At 35.1% G+C, this 18,635-nt stretch overlaps 1 protein-coding gene across 1 annotated transcript in view; it reads right to left on the bottom strand.

The window, feature by feature from the left end:
* RYR2 (ryanodine receptor 2) overlaps positions 1 to 18,635 on the bottom strand; it is a 1,099,979-nt gene that overhangs the window by 276,874 nt on the left and 804,470 nt on the right. The window contains exons 51-56 of the mRNA XM_007942720.1: positions 15,334 to 15,424; positions 12,739 to 12,879; positions 11,223 to 11,386; positions 8,001 to 8,079; positions 6,128 to 6,217; positions 5,034 to 5,171 (exon numbers count right to left, since the gene is read on the bottom strand). Coding sequence (XP_007940911.1) covers positions 5,034 to 5,171; positions 6,128 to 6,217; positions 8,001 to 8,079; positions 11,223 to 11,386; positions 12,739 to 12,879; positions 15,334 to 15,424 — 703 coding nt within the window. The remainder of the gene's footprint in view (positions 1 to 5,033; positions 5,172 to 6,127; positions 6,218 to 8,000; positions 8,080 to 11,222; positions 11,387 to 12,738; positions 12,880 to 15,333; positions 15,425 to 18,635) is intronic.

The following is an 18,635-nucleotide window of genomic DNA, read 5'->3' as shown; positions in this document are numbered from 1 at the left end:
GCCCAACCTTCCTTCCGAGGAGTGGCTGGTGGGTTTGAACCGCTAGCCGTCTGGTTAGCAGGCAAGTGTCTTAGCCACTATGCTACCAGAGCTCCCTTAGGCATTAAGTCATATAAATAGTAATCAGCAGAAATAAGTCTTGAAACTAATTTTCTCTAAAGCCCTTACTGAAGTCTTTAAACTGATCTTCAGTGCCCTACCTGGTCTGGGCCCTGTGACCTGTCTAGGACTCTGATCCTTCTCCACCCTCACAGCTTCCTTGATATTCCTCAACATACCAGGTCACACTCCCTCACCTCTTCCAGGCTTATGCAATTCATCTTCTCAATAGCATCTACATTGTCAACCTTATCTAAAACTGTACCTGGTATGCTGAACACTACACCCATAATCTGCCTTTCCTTGGTATGTTTTTCCCCATGGTGTTTATCATATTCTAACATCTTATATAATTTACTGATTATATCTACTGTTTCCTTCTCCCATTAGAATATAAGCTCAATAAGAGCAGAAACATTTGTAGATTTTGTTCATTGATCTATCTGAAGAACTTTGAATAAAGCCTGGAACATATATTTATTGAAGTCAGAAATTAATCATTACTCTCTACTAGTCTGTATTTTAGTTCTAGATGGGATATGCTTTCTTGAAAGTTTCATTCTTATTCCCCTCACACTCCCAGATTATAAGTTTGTTTTACATTTGTTTAAATACTTTTTGTCCTACATTTGTGATATTTTTAAAAAGGTAGAGGATAAGTAATTATAATTTGGAGAAAATAAATAATCATAGAGAACCTAGAATGTGTCTGATATTGTAAGGCATGTCTTTCTTTCATGCTGACTTTAGTGATCACCATCAAGAATGCACAGCCAACGTCAATCCATTTAAACCAGTTGCTGTCAAGTTGACTCCAACTCATGGCAACCCACGTGTGTCAGAGTAAAACTGTGCTCTAAAGGGTTTTCAACGGTTGCTTTTTAAGAAGTAGATATGAAAACCCTTCCTTTTCCCCACGTTGTTGTTGTTGTTAGGTGCTGTCGAGTTATCTCTGACTCATAGTGACCCTATGCACAGCAGAATGAAACACTGCCTGGTCCTGAGCCAGCTCCATGTTATGTTATGATCAAGATAAAAATAATAATGATATTAACTATGACTAACATTTACTGAATGAAATGTATGCCACTCACACTTTGAAATAATTTGTAAGTATTACAACACTTATCTTCACAATGATCTTTCAATGTAGATACTCTCATCAGCTTCATTTTCAAGATGAAAAAAACTGAGGCTTAGAGAGATTATCCAGTTTTCTTATACTTATAGATAGAGCTAGCTACTCAGTGGCAAGGCCAGGATTTCAACCTAGGCAGGTTGTGCTAGATCTTGCAGACGTAGCTATAGACTACTCCTGCCCCTAGAGGACAGTGATGAGCCCAGTGGACGGAAGCTGAGTACAACAGGCTCCAGAATCAATTCAACAAGTGGTATCAATTCATCCATTATGTTCCTTACTGTAACTGATGCCATAAAAATTGCTCCTGAATTCAGTCAAAAGAGGTTATCAATAACATAATGGAAAAATCTTTACTACCACATGGGAAATCAGCAATGGGGAGAAAAAAAGAAATTAACAAGTTTGCTTACTGTGGGATGTGGATATGTTTTATTAAAATAATATTTAAGAATACTGTAAGATTAGTAACTTAGATACAGAATTATGTCTTAACATATCAAATAATTTTGGTTTATACTTAAAGAATATTTGGATGAAAGAATGACAAGGATTGTAAATTTTTGGCATTTGTTGGGTTTTTCTCCTCATTCCTCATGCTGACAGATATATTCTTTTGTAAATTACTGCTTACAGGTCAAAGTGCTACAAATACAAATACATTCTTTTATTTACCATAAATGAAATACCATCTGTTATTCAAAAATATATATATTTAAATAATAAAAGCAATAACCAGAGTGTACATTTAAGATCAAAAAGAGATCAAATAACATGCATAAAGCTATTTCTAGAAAGTGATGGTCCCAGGATTTAAACCCAAGGAGTCCATGGGTGGTGCAAAATGTTAATACAGCTCAGTTGCTAATGGAAATATTGGAGGTTCAAGACCAACCAGACGTATCTAAGAAGAAAGGCACGGCAATGTACATCAAAAAAATCAGTCTTTCGAAACATTGAACACACTTTCACTTTCACACACATGAGGTCTCTGTGAGTCAAAAATGACTTGACAGCAACTGCTTAGGCCTGATTCCAGTGCTCAAACTCTTAACCTATACACATTGTCTCTGCCTAAATACTGCCACCTAATAGTTTGAAATATCATAGGTAATTTTAGCACGTATATCACAACTCACATGTATGATTCTAAACACTGGTAAGATTTCAGGTGATTTTGTGGGTGTCAGTGAATACGTCTATTGAGGGGTTAATATACAATGAAAGGAGGGGGAAATATATGCAACTATGCAATTTTAAATAGAGCATATAATTTTTGCTGTTAAGAGCAAAAGGAAAATCTACCTTATGTACCATGGCAAAGCTTAATGTCACCTCCATTATATGAAAATGACCTTATGTCCTACTTACCTTAACCAAACCAACCAAACCTATTTCTATTGAGTTGATTCTGACTCATTGCAACCCTATAAGAAAGAGTAGAACTGCCCCTATGATTTCCAAGGCTGTGAATCTTTATAGAAGCAGACTGTCTCATCTTTCACCCTCAGCGTGGTTGGTGAGTTCAAATGGCCAACCTTCTGGTTAGTAGCCAAGTGATTTAACCACTGAGCTACAAGGGTTTTTACTACCTATCTTTCTGGTAAAAAAAAAAAAAAAAAAAAAAATCTCTCATTTTTCTGATGTCTGTAGTACCTTGTATGGACCATTAATTTAACACTATTTCATTATGTTGTAGTAGGTTTAATTTGATTTTCTCTAACAGCTATTTCTGAGTCATGAAGATTACAACTAGATTTAACCTTTGTATTTCTATTGCCTAGTATGCAGTTTCTGCTTAATACTTGTCAAAATGGATTAAAACAAATTTAATCTAGTTAGGAATGTGTTTAATGTATTTTTACATAAGTAATATGTGCCTTTTAAATTTGTTTGCCAATGGCTCCCTACTTCTATGAGGTATTTTTATAAATGTGTTATTTTTTTTTCTAAGCAACACGTAAAAAAATAAAATTGGCATAGTAGCATTTACAAAAATCCTTCCCAAGGAGAACAAGCAGTTGATCAACCAAAGAGGAAAGTCATTTGCATAAAAATACAGTATCCAGGAAAATATGCTTCTACAGTGTCCTCCTACATGATACTTACCAAACCAAACTTACTGCCATCGAGTTGGATCTGACTCATAGCAACCCCTCCTTAGGTTTCCGAGGCAGTATCACTATGGGAGTAGATTGCCCAACCTTCCTTCTGAGGAGTGGCTGGTGGATTTGAACCACCAGCTGTCTGGTTAGCAGTCAAAAGCCTTAGCCCCTATGCCACCAAAGCTCCATCATGATACTTAGGTAAGAGAAATTTAATGTAAAATATGCCCAAATCAAAATTTCATTGAGATCTATATTTAAATATGAGCCATGTGAAGCATATACTTTTAGTACCTTTGTTTTTTGCTTCAAAACGTTTATCTGCATAAATAGTGATAGTAAACACGATGTTTTGTGTAAGATAAATTCATGGGCTGAGATGTAAGAAAAGGTGTGGTAGTTAACTTGTGTGCCAGCTTGGCTGGGCCTGGTTTTGAGTGTCTGGGCAGCTGGATGTAGTTATTCACCATGGTGAGATTGGTAACACCTCAATGGCGGAATCTACTGGAGCAGTTAGGGATGTGGTCTGATTCCAGTATATAAGGAGAAGGGTTGACAAAGGTCTGCAGCTTTTGGCACACTTGAATCCTGCATGTAGCCAAGTTGTTATTTGGCAGTTTGCCATGTTGTCTGCCAATCTTAAGACTCTTAATGGACTTGAATCTATGGCCCATGTGGTTTGGTAAGTCAGAACTGTGCCTTTTTACTTGTTCACCTTGGGTTTGTCAGCCTCAGTAGCCAGCAGCTGCCTGAGTGAAGAGATCCCTCCAGCTTCAGTGGGCTGGGAGCAAGAGGCAGAGTTGAAGCCCAAGGTCGAGGGGCTTTTACCCAGCCCTTAGAGCTTGGCACTTTGAACTTGGACTTCTAGTCTCCAAAACTGTAAGAGAATAAACTCCTATTTGTTAAAGCCACCCCATTTGTGTTATTTTTCTGTTAGAGCTGCACTAAGTAATCAAAACAAAAGGGATATTGACATGTTTAGCTCCCAGGAGAAACGGATGTGTCAAAAGGCAAGCAGCTCCGGTAACCTCATAACTAAATATTTATAACTGGTATTTGGTTCCCATCTTGAACCTTGGTTTCTCCTGGTTGAGGGTCTCCCTTACTCTTCTAACTTTGAGCACTGAAGCACCATAGTCAGAATTGCACAATGTTAACTGAACTGCTTTGCCATGGCCCACCGAGAACATATGCCCAGAGTTTTTGCTATGTCTCCTAGCTGTGTATCTTCCCTTTGTAACTGGACAGGCCAAAGCCCACTCATGTGGAACACCCACCCAGGTTCTAGATTGGTATCATTACTGTCTGAGCATTCCACTGCTCCCTAAGAACCAACATTTAGTTCTTATTGGAAATGAGAAGAAAGCTATACAAATGACATTAACTGTAACTTATGAACAAGTTTTGCAGCCTTTGTTCCTAAAACTCCAGGAATTTATAATCAGTTACTCCTTCATATGCTAGCCAGGGACGTAAGAGCTGATATGTACACTCAATTCCTTTAGACATCATAATGTAACGTCATTCATAATGAAAGAAAAAGCAACATCATTTTTTTCAGTTCAGTTCTACATGTTATGATAGTCTTCAGAATTTTCAATTTGTTTGTTTTGAAAAACCTGGCAATTAATTAAAAGATTAAAATTACTTTAAAGATAACAAAAGAGTGGATTCATCACAGTGAGTCTTACTTGGCTTGTCTGAGAAATACGACGAGTCCGGTTATAAAGAGCCATGCTGTCTCCCTCCCGGGTTCTTTCAATTCTCCAGCCCCAAGCCAGCATAGTTTTTAAAGACTCTTTGATTGGCCAGCGATAAATTTCTTTTTCCTAGAGGAAAAAGAAAGAAAATGGAATATTATGATCCTAAATTAAAATTTAAAATATATTTAATACTTTGTTCAGAAATAGATTCTTTCACTTTTAAATAATTCAACTGGCATTTTTTAGTTTCAAGAAAAAGGTGGAGGGAAAGAGTAAGAATTCTGAAAAGCAAAGTGTGAGTTGAAATCTGCTTTGCCTATATTACTAGAGCATGTAGAATAAACTCTTTTAGTTTCCCATTCCTAACAGCTTACATAGAAATTGGAAAGGAAAACACAATTAGGAAAAAATGACAGATTCTGTGATAAATGTGTACACACTTTTCTACAAACTCAATAAAAAAAGAAATAACTTTTCCTCCTAAGCATCTAGCTAGCAAAATCCTTTTCACTTCACTTACCAAGGTATTCGTTTCCCCCCAGAGAAGTAAGTACATGAAAACTTGCGAATAATAAACTCAAACTCATTGCCATAAAGTTGGGTCCGACCCATAGCGATCCATCCTTGGGTTTCTGAGGTGGTGTCACTACAGAAGTAGATTGCCCAATCTTCCTTCTGAGGAATGACTGGTGGGTTTGAACCTCCAGCCTTCTGGTTAGCAGTCAAATGCCTTAGGCACTACACCACCAGATATTGAAATAGTACTTCATTATCCTCATTAGGAAACTCTTTAACATGTAAGACTATGTTCTAAAGTTCTTAAAAATATAGTGAAGAATTAGGAATTGAAAATTAACAGAAAAATATTACACAGAGAAGAGAATACCAATAAAATACTGACAGAAAATGGGAATGGAGGGAAAATCAGGAAATATAAGAAAAAAAGTTGAACTTTTAAACAGAAGTAAAAATAGTAAATATAAAATAGACATTTTTGTAAGAAAATATATAATAAAACATTTTTACAAAAGGAAAACATTAAAAAAAAAACTATATAAACTTGAAAAAAACAAAACCTTTACCTTTTCAGATAGTAGTTTATATGGTTTCATTAAAGGCTGAACCTTAGAAGAGTCTGAATATACTTCTCCATAAATCCATCCATTTGCCAACTAAAAAAAAAATCGTATTGCATGTATTAGAGTATAGATATGCATATGCTTAATTATGTTTGATAAAATAAGCATGAAATGAACCAAAACAAGTATTGAAGCTTGCATTTTATCTAGCATAAGTCAATATAAAGATTTCCATTCTAGTCAATGCTGTTTTGAGTAATCATTTGAAACAAATCTTTTAATGCAAAGATTAATCTTCCTTCAACAGACCAAGCTCTGTGATTGTGACAATAAGCATACTGCTAAGAAGTTAAAATGATGTCAAGACCCTTTACTTATTCTGCCACATCTTGGGACACCCAGTTATGGGAAATACTTGTTTTAAACAGGAAAACAGGAATATGTATCTTAGAAGCACCCCTGAATAAGGCTCCCTGTTTTGCTCATTTATATATCCTATTATATCTCAGCATGTTTGTTCTGGGGGCAGTGGGGTTTCAGTGATAAAATGTTCACCTTCCATACTGGAAACCTGGAATTCATTCCCAGCCAATACATTTAATGCAAAGCCATGACATGTCTGTCATTGGAGGCTTACATGTTGCAATGAGACTGAACTGGGTTCAGTGGTGCAGCCAGTCAAAGGCAGACTATGAAGAAAGGTCTGGTGATCTACTTTCAAAAATCAGCCAGTGAAAATCCTATGGATCACAACAGACCAATCTCCAACTGATCAAAAGGATGGAGCAGGACCAGGCAGCGTTTGGCATGGGGTCACCAATTTGGATGCTGTTTGTTCCATATTACTTTGCCCATCTGTATATATCAATGTTTCCCTATAATATTTGCTTGTGGAATCTGGTTAGCCAGATGGGAATAACTCAGGACTACTCTCCAGTAAAATTCTCCTCCATCACTACTTCTATCAGCTCAGTACTTAATACATAAAACATACAACTGATCCTTGTTGGTTTCCTGATTAAATCAATTACTGAACAAAGAGTCATGATAATTAAAAAGAAAAAGAGGGTTTCTTAGTGGGGATAAGAGCCTGGTTATCCAGTGCATGGACTGAGGGTGAATATGAAAACTAGCATGAGAATACAGCGTTGCTACGTAAGTATCTTTTAGAACTTTGCTTTTTGATTTTCACTTAATCATCACACTATTTCAACTCTGCAAAACCTATTTTAATCATCTTCTAAATAATTTTAATCATCTTCTAAACTAGAATCAATTTAAATGTGAATCCTCAACATGACGTCTCTTTTATAAACTCTCATGATATTTAGGAATTGTGTCATATATTGCTACTGCTTTAGTCAACTTTTTTAGGTTGTTTTTCCTGAAAACACACAAAAAAAACAGGCCAATATAATCTACTTTTAGGGACTTGTTAGTAACAAATACTATAGAAGAATAGAACCCTGATTGAAAGTTTTTTTAAAAAGATTTTCTATGTGTAATTTTATAAAATTACACATAAATCCAAGGTTTACGTATGAGTCAACAACACCTCTTAAAGCTCTAAGTGACTTATTTTCACTCCCCCAAACTGCATTTGTTTAGAAATAATATTTATTATTTAATTAATGATGTTTTGAAATACTAAAATTGTGGTTTTTTTATGACACAAATATCCTATTCATATGTTTATCATCCTTGTGTTAGTGGCAGAACTTGCTAAAAATTATACTAGCAAATTGTAATCAAACGTTCTTTCCTGAAAAAATGCTTTTACTCTAAAGTAGAATATTGTCATTGTTAGAATATGTGTACAGTAACCCATCATGAAGGACAATAATGCTAACTCAGAAAGCAAGACTCTGTCTTTTACCTTATCCATCGACCACTTGTCATGAGAGTGCTCTGCATATTTGTTAATGAAGTATTCCAACTTTTCAGGAATTGTAATACTACAAGAAGAATAAAGAAAAAAAGCTTGATTTTCACAGAACTTATAGAAAATCATAATAATAATTTACCCACATCTTATCATGTTGTTGTTTTTGTTGTTGTTTGTCCTCGAGTCGGAACTGACTCATAGCGACCCCTCCTTGGGTTTCTGAGGCAGTATCACTACGGAAGTAGATTGCCCAACCTTCCTTCCAAGGAGTGGCTGGTGGGTTTGAACTGCCAGTCTTCTGGTTAGCAGTCAAGTGCCTTAGGCACTACACTACCAGAGCTCCTACATCTTATCATAAGATATATTATTTAGATCATATTTAATGCGTGACTGTTAAAATAGTTTTAACAAAGTGTTATTTGCTTCATATTTTAGGAACAACATAAAAAAACCAAGCAGTTAGTATTTTATCTGCTCATCATATATTGATTCATACTTTATTATGTGTTAACAACATAATAAATAATATATAATAAAGCTAGATATGGTATAAAGATAAAATATTAAAACATATTACAAGGTGAGTGCAATATATTACATCCTCCCCAAATAAATCAAGATATGGTTAGACTCAACAAACTTAGAGATACATTCTCTCCCGAATTATTTCTTTCAAGTTACGTTCTCTTTTCAGTTTTCTCTTCTGCAATAAAAATGAAAAAAGTTGCTGAAATCCAATCTACTTTTAAAACTTATTGAAATTTTTAACAAACTTCATCCAACTAATGTATCAATGATTTTAAATAGTAATGGTGTACATAACACTGTAAATGTCACCAATATCCACTGTAAAAAACAAAACTAAATTCACTGCCATAGAGTCGATTTTGACTCATAGTGACCCCCATTGGGTTTCCAAGGCTGTAAATCTTTATGGAAGCGGACAGCTTCATCTTTCTTCCACAGAGTTATTAGTGGGTTCGAACCACCAACCTTTTGGTTAGCAACCAAATTTCTTAACCACTACACCACCAGAGCTCCTCAATATCCACTATAAAAAAAAAACAATAAACCAAACCTACTGCGATTGAGTTGATTTTGATTCATAGCAATCCCTGTTGGGTTTCCAAGGCAGTCTTCACCAAAGTAGATTGCCCTACCTTCCTTCTGTGGAGCAGCTGGTGGGTTTAAATGACCAACCTTTTGGTTAGCAGTCAAATGCCTTAGGCACTGCACAACCAGAGCACCTTAATATCTAATATAGTGAAAAGTAATTAATCAACTCATAGTTGATAATTTTGATAAAATTTATTCTCAGCTCTTTTCATGTTTAAATACTTAATTCCTTGAGCACATGTTGAATATGTTCATTTGATAACCAAGTCTGATGGTAAATGCAAGACCTGGGAGCTATCAAATATATCTATAGATGGAAAACAGAAATATAGATAGGCACATAGATGTATATATACAATTGTTTATATATAGCTTATATATATATATAAGCTCTGGTGGCATAGTGCTTAAGGCATTTGACTGCTAACCAGAAGGCTGGAGGTTCAAACCCAAACCCACCAGCCACTCCTCAGAAGGAAGACTGGGTAATCTAGTCAATTCAACTCATAATGACCCAAGAAGGGGTCATTATGAGTTGAATAGACTTGATGGCAGTGGGTTTGATTTGTTTTATATGTATGTATGCATGTGTGTGTGTGTGTGTGTGTGTATGTGTATATATAGAATTCCATTCCATTGCATATACCTACAATTCCATGTATTAATGAACACAACTTATTAAAGCAATTAACCTTGAGAATAAGATTCTAAATCAAATCTAATACAAAGACCTGGCTTACTGTGTTTCTTTCCCTAGCAAAGACATCATTCACTAATTGAACTTCATGACAACACACATATTTAAGAAGCAAATACATAAAAATCACAAAGATTGAGAAATTATTTCATTCCACTATGTAAGTGTACATCTATTGAGAAGCCCCGCAGATGTCAAGTCTAGGTATTAGTATACATATCCATCACTTATTTGCTGTAATTAATTGACCAACATCCACTTCATGACATCATTCAGATGTTATTTCATAACTCTGGGTTATGTTCTATATTAGCAACTGGAAACTTACCCATGTATGAATGTCAACATATGATATTTTGGTTTACTTACTTTGAAAGAGATACAAAGGATCACATAAACCAAATACTGTGGGGGTAGAGTCTTTCTCATAGGACTGTCATCAAATATCAAACATGCATATTTAAGGCATTATCAAAGTAATGGCATACCACTTAGGTTGAAATTTGGATCTGCTTATGGAAGCTAAACCAGCTGGGGGACCGCCCAGAAGCCTCAAAGTTGAACTGCAAAGCACATTCTGATGTGGTGGGCAATAACTACCAAGTGACTGCCTTGCTAAAACTAATCTTGTTGAGTCACCATGAAATCAATAAGATAATGTGGCATGAAGAGGCAGCTTTCCTTGCAAATGGGAAACCATGGTCCTACTTGAAGACAGTTATAAAACAAAAACAAAAACAATAATGCTGAGATTTCAAGCATCTGAACACCCAAACATCCTATTGTTAAGCACAATTTATACAACTAAGCACATGTGAAAGGTTTCATAATGTTAAATAATGTTTTATCTTTGGTTAAGGTTGTTGAAACTGCATTTTAAATTTCCTACAAATATTCTCATTTGGTATTCCTTTTAATCCCATGCTGTGTTTTATGATGCTGAACCCCAGCTGCTAAGTCCTAGGCCTTGCTGAGATACAGTGATGAGTGAAGAGATTCCCTACAGCTTCTACAAACAGCTCTGTAGTGCATGCTACGATCAACTGGGGTAAAAGATGCTACACAGAGGTTAGTTGTAATTATTAATAAATATTTAGGGCACATTTTCAATATAACTGATAGAGTTCTTTGATTCTCATGATTATAGATTTATATCGTTGCTGTTATATGCTAAGAATCCTAATCATGTTAAGAGTATCCTAGAAGGTACATTCTTGTCTATTTCTGATTTTAGTATAAACATTATTACTATTATTTTATAAAGTAAAGAGACTCTTATTAAAAGGATACCAATTCAAAGGGGGCATGGATTAGAGAAAGTTCACTTTAGTACCTTATTCAATTTCAGACTTCACACATCATTTACAATAAAAATCTGCTGCAATAGAAAGAGTCCATACTTTGAGGTATCAACAGGTTGTGGGTTAAAGTTCCCTTCAGAATCCATTGATGACTGTTTTTCCACCATACTGACATAATTTGACTCCATGTAGTCTGGAGGCAAAGCTCCCGCAACTGCACTCAAGCAAGGCAGAGCCAGTTTGAAAAGTTCTTGTTCATATTTCTGGAAAGAAATGTAGACCATCAAAAACTGTGGCTAGTTCAATGTTGTCAGGAGAAAATCTGAATTACTGTGAGCCATCTCAACTCACTACAGATCCTTTTCTAGCAAATGAAACATAAAGCTTGAAATCTCATCACACATAAGAGAAGCGGAAGTTATACATACTGCAGTTGCAGCAGTAGAAAAGTAAACTCTATGCCCTTCCCAAAACTTTATTCTTCAATATTTTAAGTAAGTACGAATATTCTAAGTGTGTAACATATTTTAAGAACATAATTATTATGTCAGGCAATGAAGATTATATTCCTTCCAGTTAGTTATAAATTATTGGTTACCACATTATAATGCCTATACACACAAAATACATAAAAGATAACATTCCAAAGAGTGAGAAATTTTTTACTGATTTATAATGCATTACAGAAAAAGAATTTGATAGAAAATGTACACAATAAAAATTTATGGGGAGTATGTATACATTAATCACATAATTAGTTAAATTTGTATTTCTAGATTTTTAAAAATGAAAATAATGGTTAAGTTATCTCACTTTAAGTATTCAATTATAAATTAATGTTGTAAATAATTCTAAAAAATGTCCTGTATTATTTCAAAAGGACTCTCATTTAACAAAGGCAATTCAGTGAGACAAAACAACAAGATGTAACTACCAAATTTAACCCTACATAAATTCTCCCTGGGTATGTAACAAGCTTCTGGTTACTATTCAAATCATCTAATAATGTCTGTCTGGGAGTCCAAACGTATTCTGATGAAAAATTTAAGCAAGAACATGCAATGAATGTTCTGATTTTCTCAGAGATAACTATTCTCCAATCTGAGAAAAAAAAGAATAAAACATTCATTGTAAATAGGACATCTATAAGGGAATGTTGCATACATAAAGCAACACTGGCAGAGGTCCTTAACTCTCCATAAAGCACAAAAAGAGAAGTCAATAAGCACACTGGAATTTTTAATTTCAAAAGATTTTATATTTTTAAATTTTTAAAGATTTCTTCAGTCTTTGTAAGTAGCGTAGTGACTAGGGAGGCATTAATTCCAAATAAACTGCACAAGAAACTTACCAAGCCATATGCTTAATTTCCAGAAAAACCTGGTCATTAATAATTCAGAAAGAGTGTAATGATCACAAGGAATATGCTACCACCGTGATTATGAAAAATTGAAGTAAATTGCATTCTCTGCATTTGTTATTAGGTTGTCAAAATACAAAACATAAAGCTATGTTAGTTTTGATTAAGAGATATTATTTCTCTACGGCAACTATCTAATCAAGAACCTACAGCTTATTATTATCAATAAAATAAATCCATAAAACATCAAATTACCTTTTGAGACAGAGCATCAAAAATGCCCCAGAACAATTTTCTTGATAAATGAAGTTCTTCTTCTGATGCAGCACCAAAGTTTCCCCACCCTCCTGGCAGGCAGTAATATTTCCAGCATCTTTCAAAATGATTTGTCAGCAGCTTCATGGGAAAGCAATTATAAAAGCATTGAACTGTATAGAAAATATATTTTTTTTTCATTTTCTTCCATATGGTATTCTAATGCCATGTAGTAAAGTCAATATAAGTGACACTTCTAAATCACATATGAATTGCTTTGGAAGAATTCCAATTGTTGCCTCATACACTATCTCTTTAAAATTAAATACTGAAAACAATATGAAGACCAAAGTGACCAATTCTACTAGTAACTCTATCTTGAAAAGTGTTCTTTATGAGGTGGTTTGATTACCTCTGTATTCTATAGTTCTACTTTTAAATTACTATCATTCACTCATGCTTTTTTTTTTGTTCTCTTAATTTTCAATTCAATTTTTATTTTACTTAATCACAATTTTTTGTGCTATTGTGATGTATATGTATGTATCTATACATATGTATGTGTACATATATATATACATATATATACACACACATATATAAATACACACACACACACACACACATATATATATATATATATATATAATATTTGCCATTCAACATGTTTACATGCATAATTCAGTAATATTGGTTACATTCATCATGCTGTGCAACCATTACTGCTATCCATTTCCAAATTATTCCACCACCATTTACAGAAACTCACTACCTTTAAGCAAAATTTCCCCTTCCTTCTTTCCCTCCTAATAAGCAGTACTAAGCTTTGGTCTCTGTATACTTGTATAGTCTAGATATTTCATATTAAGTGGTCTTATACAATATTTGTCCATTTGTGACTGACTTATTTCACTCATCATAATGTTGTCAAAGTTCTTTTATGTTGTGGTGTGTATCAAGACTTCAATTCCCTTTATGGCAGAGTAATATTCCATTATTTCGATATACCACATTTGTTTATCCATTCATCTGTTGATGGATATTTAGATTCTTTCTACATTTTGACAACTTTGAACAATGATGGGATGAACATCTCTGTACATACTTATGATTTTATGAATCCTTACAATAATAAAGTGACAAGATTGATATCCAGTTAGCTCTAAGTGATAATCAAGTACAAATAACTAAATTACCTGTAGGTAATTACCTAAAATGTATACTCTAAGAGAAATAAACATCTGTGAATATTTTTATTCCCTCTCTGCTTATCCTTAACCATCACACTTTGTGACTTGCCTGAAAATATGCCTTTCTAAATGAACTTCAAAACTGCTATACTGGAATTATCCATTTAACTACATTTCTGTGGTGGCTCTGGGTACCTTGTTGTAATGTGTATGTTGCATCTTACAGTTTCACTTATGTAATCTTATCTGTCAGGACTAAACTGGAAGTTTAAGGACAAGGATGGAATCTTTCAATTATTTGGTAGCTCTTCTGTTCATTTATTCTAAAGCTATAAACTAGCATATAGTCACAATTATTTACAAAATTAATAAATTGATATTTATGAATCAAATATAATATTTTGGGAATCTCTTAATAAAGATGACTGTTATTAGAGCTAAAATCTCTTATTGTTGTAATTTTTTTTCTAGTCTGGTCTCCATCTCAGTTACAAAACCCATACACACCAACACGTACACACACACATCACCCATTCCCTACCCCCCATATATATTTATGTGAAAATATCTATAATATAAAAGTATCATTGCATAAAGATAAGACACTGGTACTACATCTTTTTCAGGTATATTTATATTTTATATAAAGACAATTTTGCATAACAAGGGCTATCTTAAGTAGTGAAAACTACAAAAATGGGATTTTAAACAAAGATTTTATTTAATTTACAAAGTTCATTGGTTTCTCTTGCTTTATCAAACAAAAACCTATTTTCATAGAGAGATCATTTTTGTTAAATATCTATAGATTCTCAGTTTAACAGAGCTCAAACAATAGATTAACTTATATACCAATCTGTTTTCTATAGTTCTGTTATTGGGGGTGGGGACAGAGGAAAAAATAACATCAACTGGATGGCCTGCAGAGTGGTCCTGTAACAAGTCCATTACTTTACCATACAGCCTTGAAGCACAGAGCAGTCAGGGGCTTTTCTAAATACTCTGTGACAAACTGTAACTACATATACAGAAAGAGTTTTTATCCTTAACTGTATAAGATGAAATTTGGAAGCTTTCATTAATTATCAACTTAGAAAATATGTTTCCTAAACTCAACTATCCTTTGAAGTTGTTATCATATTTTACTTTTCCAGCCTTTAGAATGTCTTGGCCTATCCTTCCCTTGTGATCCACTGGAAATCAATCCTAGAATTTCCACACTATTTTATTATGTGTTTATTTTAAGCAAATGTGCATATTTCTATAACGTATCTATTTAATAACTGGAAGAAAATGTCAAACATCAGTGATTAAGCATGATGTATCTAAGAAGTCCACATGTTATAGCAGGAAACAAGGCAGAGTAACTAGCAATCACACAACTAGGAACACTTGCTGCACTTACCTTCAGAGGCATCTTTGCATGTTCATTTAGTAATGGGACATCAAAAACGAATCTTCTGAGTAAATGCTGCATCATTGAAGGTCTCAATTGGCTGTTGGAACAATGCCATTTTTAAAAAAGAAAGGAAATATGTCTAAACTAAGTAGACCCACTGCTGTCTAGTCGGATCTGACCCATAGTGACCCCTCCTTGGGTTTCCAAGGTGGTGTCACTATGGAAGCAGATTGCCCAACCTTCCTTCTGAGGAGTGGCTGGTGGGATTGAACAACCAGCCTTCTGGTTAGCAGTCAAATGCCTTAGGCACTATGCCACCAGAGCTCCTGATAATTCATTAGACTCAATTATATCAGCCAATAACCTATGCCTATCTCTCTCTTCAGATGATATACCTTTCTTCAAGTGTTACTCATACAAAGATGAACTACTGACATAATTTTAGAAAAGGCTATGTTGTCCAACTCATCTCTGTCTTCCAGAGCTGAAGACCCCCCCCCATCTTCTATAAAAGTTATCTCTCTTTAGCTTCTTTCCTTCCTAAGCACTCTCAACTGCATACTATATCATTTGCTGAGACCTCCCTTTATTAACTCTAGGAAATGTTTCTCTCCTTACTCCAATGAGTGAGCAGTGGTCTTCAGTGACTAGATCAGAAGCAGAGAGAAGAGCGTGTTTAGGTGCAGAAAGAATGGAAATAAATAAACATACAAATAAAGGCTGGGACGATAATTTTGCTAGAATAAAACCAAACAACTCACTGCCATTGAATTGATTACAACTCAAAGTGCTTTGGGTTTCCAAGGCAGTAAATCTTTATGGAAGTAGATTGCCCAATCTTCCTTCTGCGGAGTGGCTGGTAGGTTTGAACTGCCAACCTTCTGGTTAGCAGTCATATACTTTAGGCATTATACCACCAGAGCTCCTTAATTTTCCCACAGGATGAAAGAAAAGAAACTGACCCACAGTGAACAGCTACACTGTCAGAAACTGCTCAGCACTTTACCTCATTTACTATTTAAAAAAGCCCTAAAAGTGGCAGCTTTGGTAAGATGGCGGAATAGGCAGAAAGACTGCACAGACCCTCTTCAACAAAGAAAAGGGGAACCAAGTAACACAGATACAGAAGATAATCCTGGACACCTGAGCCTTGAAGGAAAGGATACAGAAGTGGACTAAACTCCAACTAGCAGTAGAATTTTAATGAAAACACCAAAAAAGGAGACATACAGAGCTGTGGTCTGGCAGCGATCCTGATGGCACAGACAGCTTGAATATTGCCAAGTGGTGGTAGGACATAAGAATTAACCTAAAAATCGGCCCTGATAGACAGGGACTGCATGCAGGACTGCTCTGGTGGCTGGGGAACAAAAGGGGAAGCAGTGAAGAGGAAGGTGGGTTGAGCTGTGGACTTTTGTCTGTCCAGAGGGCCCAGCCATTTTGAATGTTTACGAGCGGCTTGACCATTTTGGATATTTAAAGTGACAGCATTCTCCCAGATTCCAGGGACTTAAGAACAGGCTCCACTTGCTGAGAACCCCAAGGACATTTTGGACCCGGACGACTGGAAAGATGCAACATTCTCCTTGTTACTCTTATACCCCACACCCTCTTGGTGAACGATATGCAGCTATCCTTCACTCCCACCCACTATCTGGGCTGGCAGGAATTCCATCCCAGTCCGTGTGCTCGGACAGAGCCTGGGTGTCATGCCCCACACTGCCCCAATTTTTTTTTTTTTTTTATGTTTTGTAGTTTGTTTATTTTTGTCTGTTTTCAAACTATTATTATTATTACTTTTGTTCTTTTTACTATTATTCTTTATTCTCCCCCTCCCAGGTTCTAGTTTTCAGCTTTTTTTTTTTTCTTTTTCCTGTACCTAGTTGCATTTTTTTTTTTTCTTTCTCATGGTTAACACCATTCCTTGTTTTCTTTTCATATTTTACTCATTTTTTTCTTCATCATTCTCCTTCCACCTTTTGTCCCTTATTGCCCTCTCCCCGGATATTGCAGGGTTTTTCTTTCTTTCTTTTTCCCTTTTTTCTTTCTTTGGTTACTATTCCTGTGTGATTACATGGGGTATTTTTTGTCCATTTGCTTTTAGACTTTGGTGGTTATTCAATTGTTATTTTTGTCTAACTGAGTGGAAAACAGTAACTGTCCCCATACAACACATCTATGCCCACACCTCTGTAGCTTCACTTACTGAGTGAGAGCCACCACTTCCTTCTTCACCAATGGGCCAACGATAAACAACCACCAAGAAGAGACTGACTCATCCATGGCTACTCTTCACAAACAGTTAACAGAGATCTAAATACAACAACACCATGATGTTTTGGAGACAACTGATCATCACAGCCCACAAAAAGAAGCAAGATTAAGTGGTAGAAACAAGGGAGCAGGATACAGACCCAAAACACATCCCTGAGGAAGAAGCAGCATTGGAACTTTCTGATAAGGAATTCAAAAGAATTATATTTAAGTAGCTTCAAAGGACTGAGAGACAGACCAAGGAAAACACAGAATAAACCCTAGAAGAATTTTGCAAGAAAATACAATAACAAAATGACAAAATAAATGAAAAATTAGAAATTATTCTAAATCTACAGATAGAAATCCAGAAGATTAATACTAAATTGTCAAAATTAGATAACACATTGGAAAGGCAAAAGGAGTAGAACTGATGCAATGGAAGACAGAATTAATGAAATTGAAGACAAATACCTGAATACTTCTTGGGAAAGGGATCAATCAGAAAAAAAGATCAAAACAAAATGAAGAAAGCCTAAGGTTCATGTGGAATACCATCAAAAGTATAACCTATGTGTCACTGCAATTCTAGAACAGGAAGATGAAAATAAAACCACTGAGAGAATTGCCCAGGATTTGTTGGAGGAGAACTTTTCTGATATGATGAAAGAGGAAAATATATCCATTCAGGAAGCCCAACAAACCCCAAACAGGATAGACCCCAAAAGAAAGTCACCAAGATATATCATCATCAAACACATCCTGAAAGCAGCATGGAAAAAACAAAAAGTTACGTACAAAGGACAACCAGTAAGAATAAGCTCTGATTTCTCAGCAGAAACCATGCAAGTGAGAAGGTAATGGGATGGTATATATAAAACTCTGAAAGAGAAAAATTTTCAACCAAGAATTATATACCCAGCAAAATTGTCCCTCAAATATGATAGTGAAATTAGGAGATTTCCAGATAAGCAGAAACTAAGGGAATTTGTTAAAACCACATCAACCTCACCAGAGACACTAAAAGGAGTCCTTTGAACAGAGAACCAAAAATA

Source organism: Orycteropus afer, unplaced genomic scaffold (genome assembly GCF_000298275.1).
Source record: "Orycteropus afer afer isolate SDZICR_OR568_19922 unplaced genomic scaffold, OryAfe1.0 scaffold00096, whole genome shotgun sequence".
NCBI lineage: Eukaryota > Metazoa > Chordata > Mammalia > Tubulidentata > Orycteropodidae > Orycteropus > Orycteropus afer.
The sequence above is the reverse complement of the archived record's forward strand: the minus strand, read 5'-3'. Positions and strand labels throughout refer to the sequence as shown.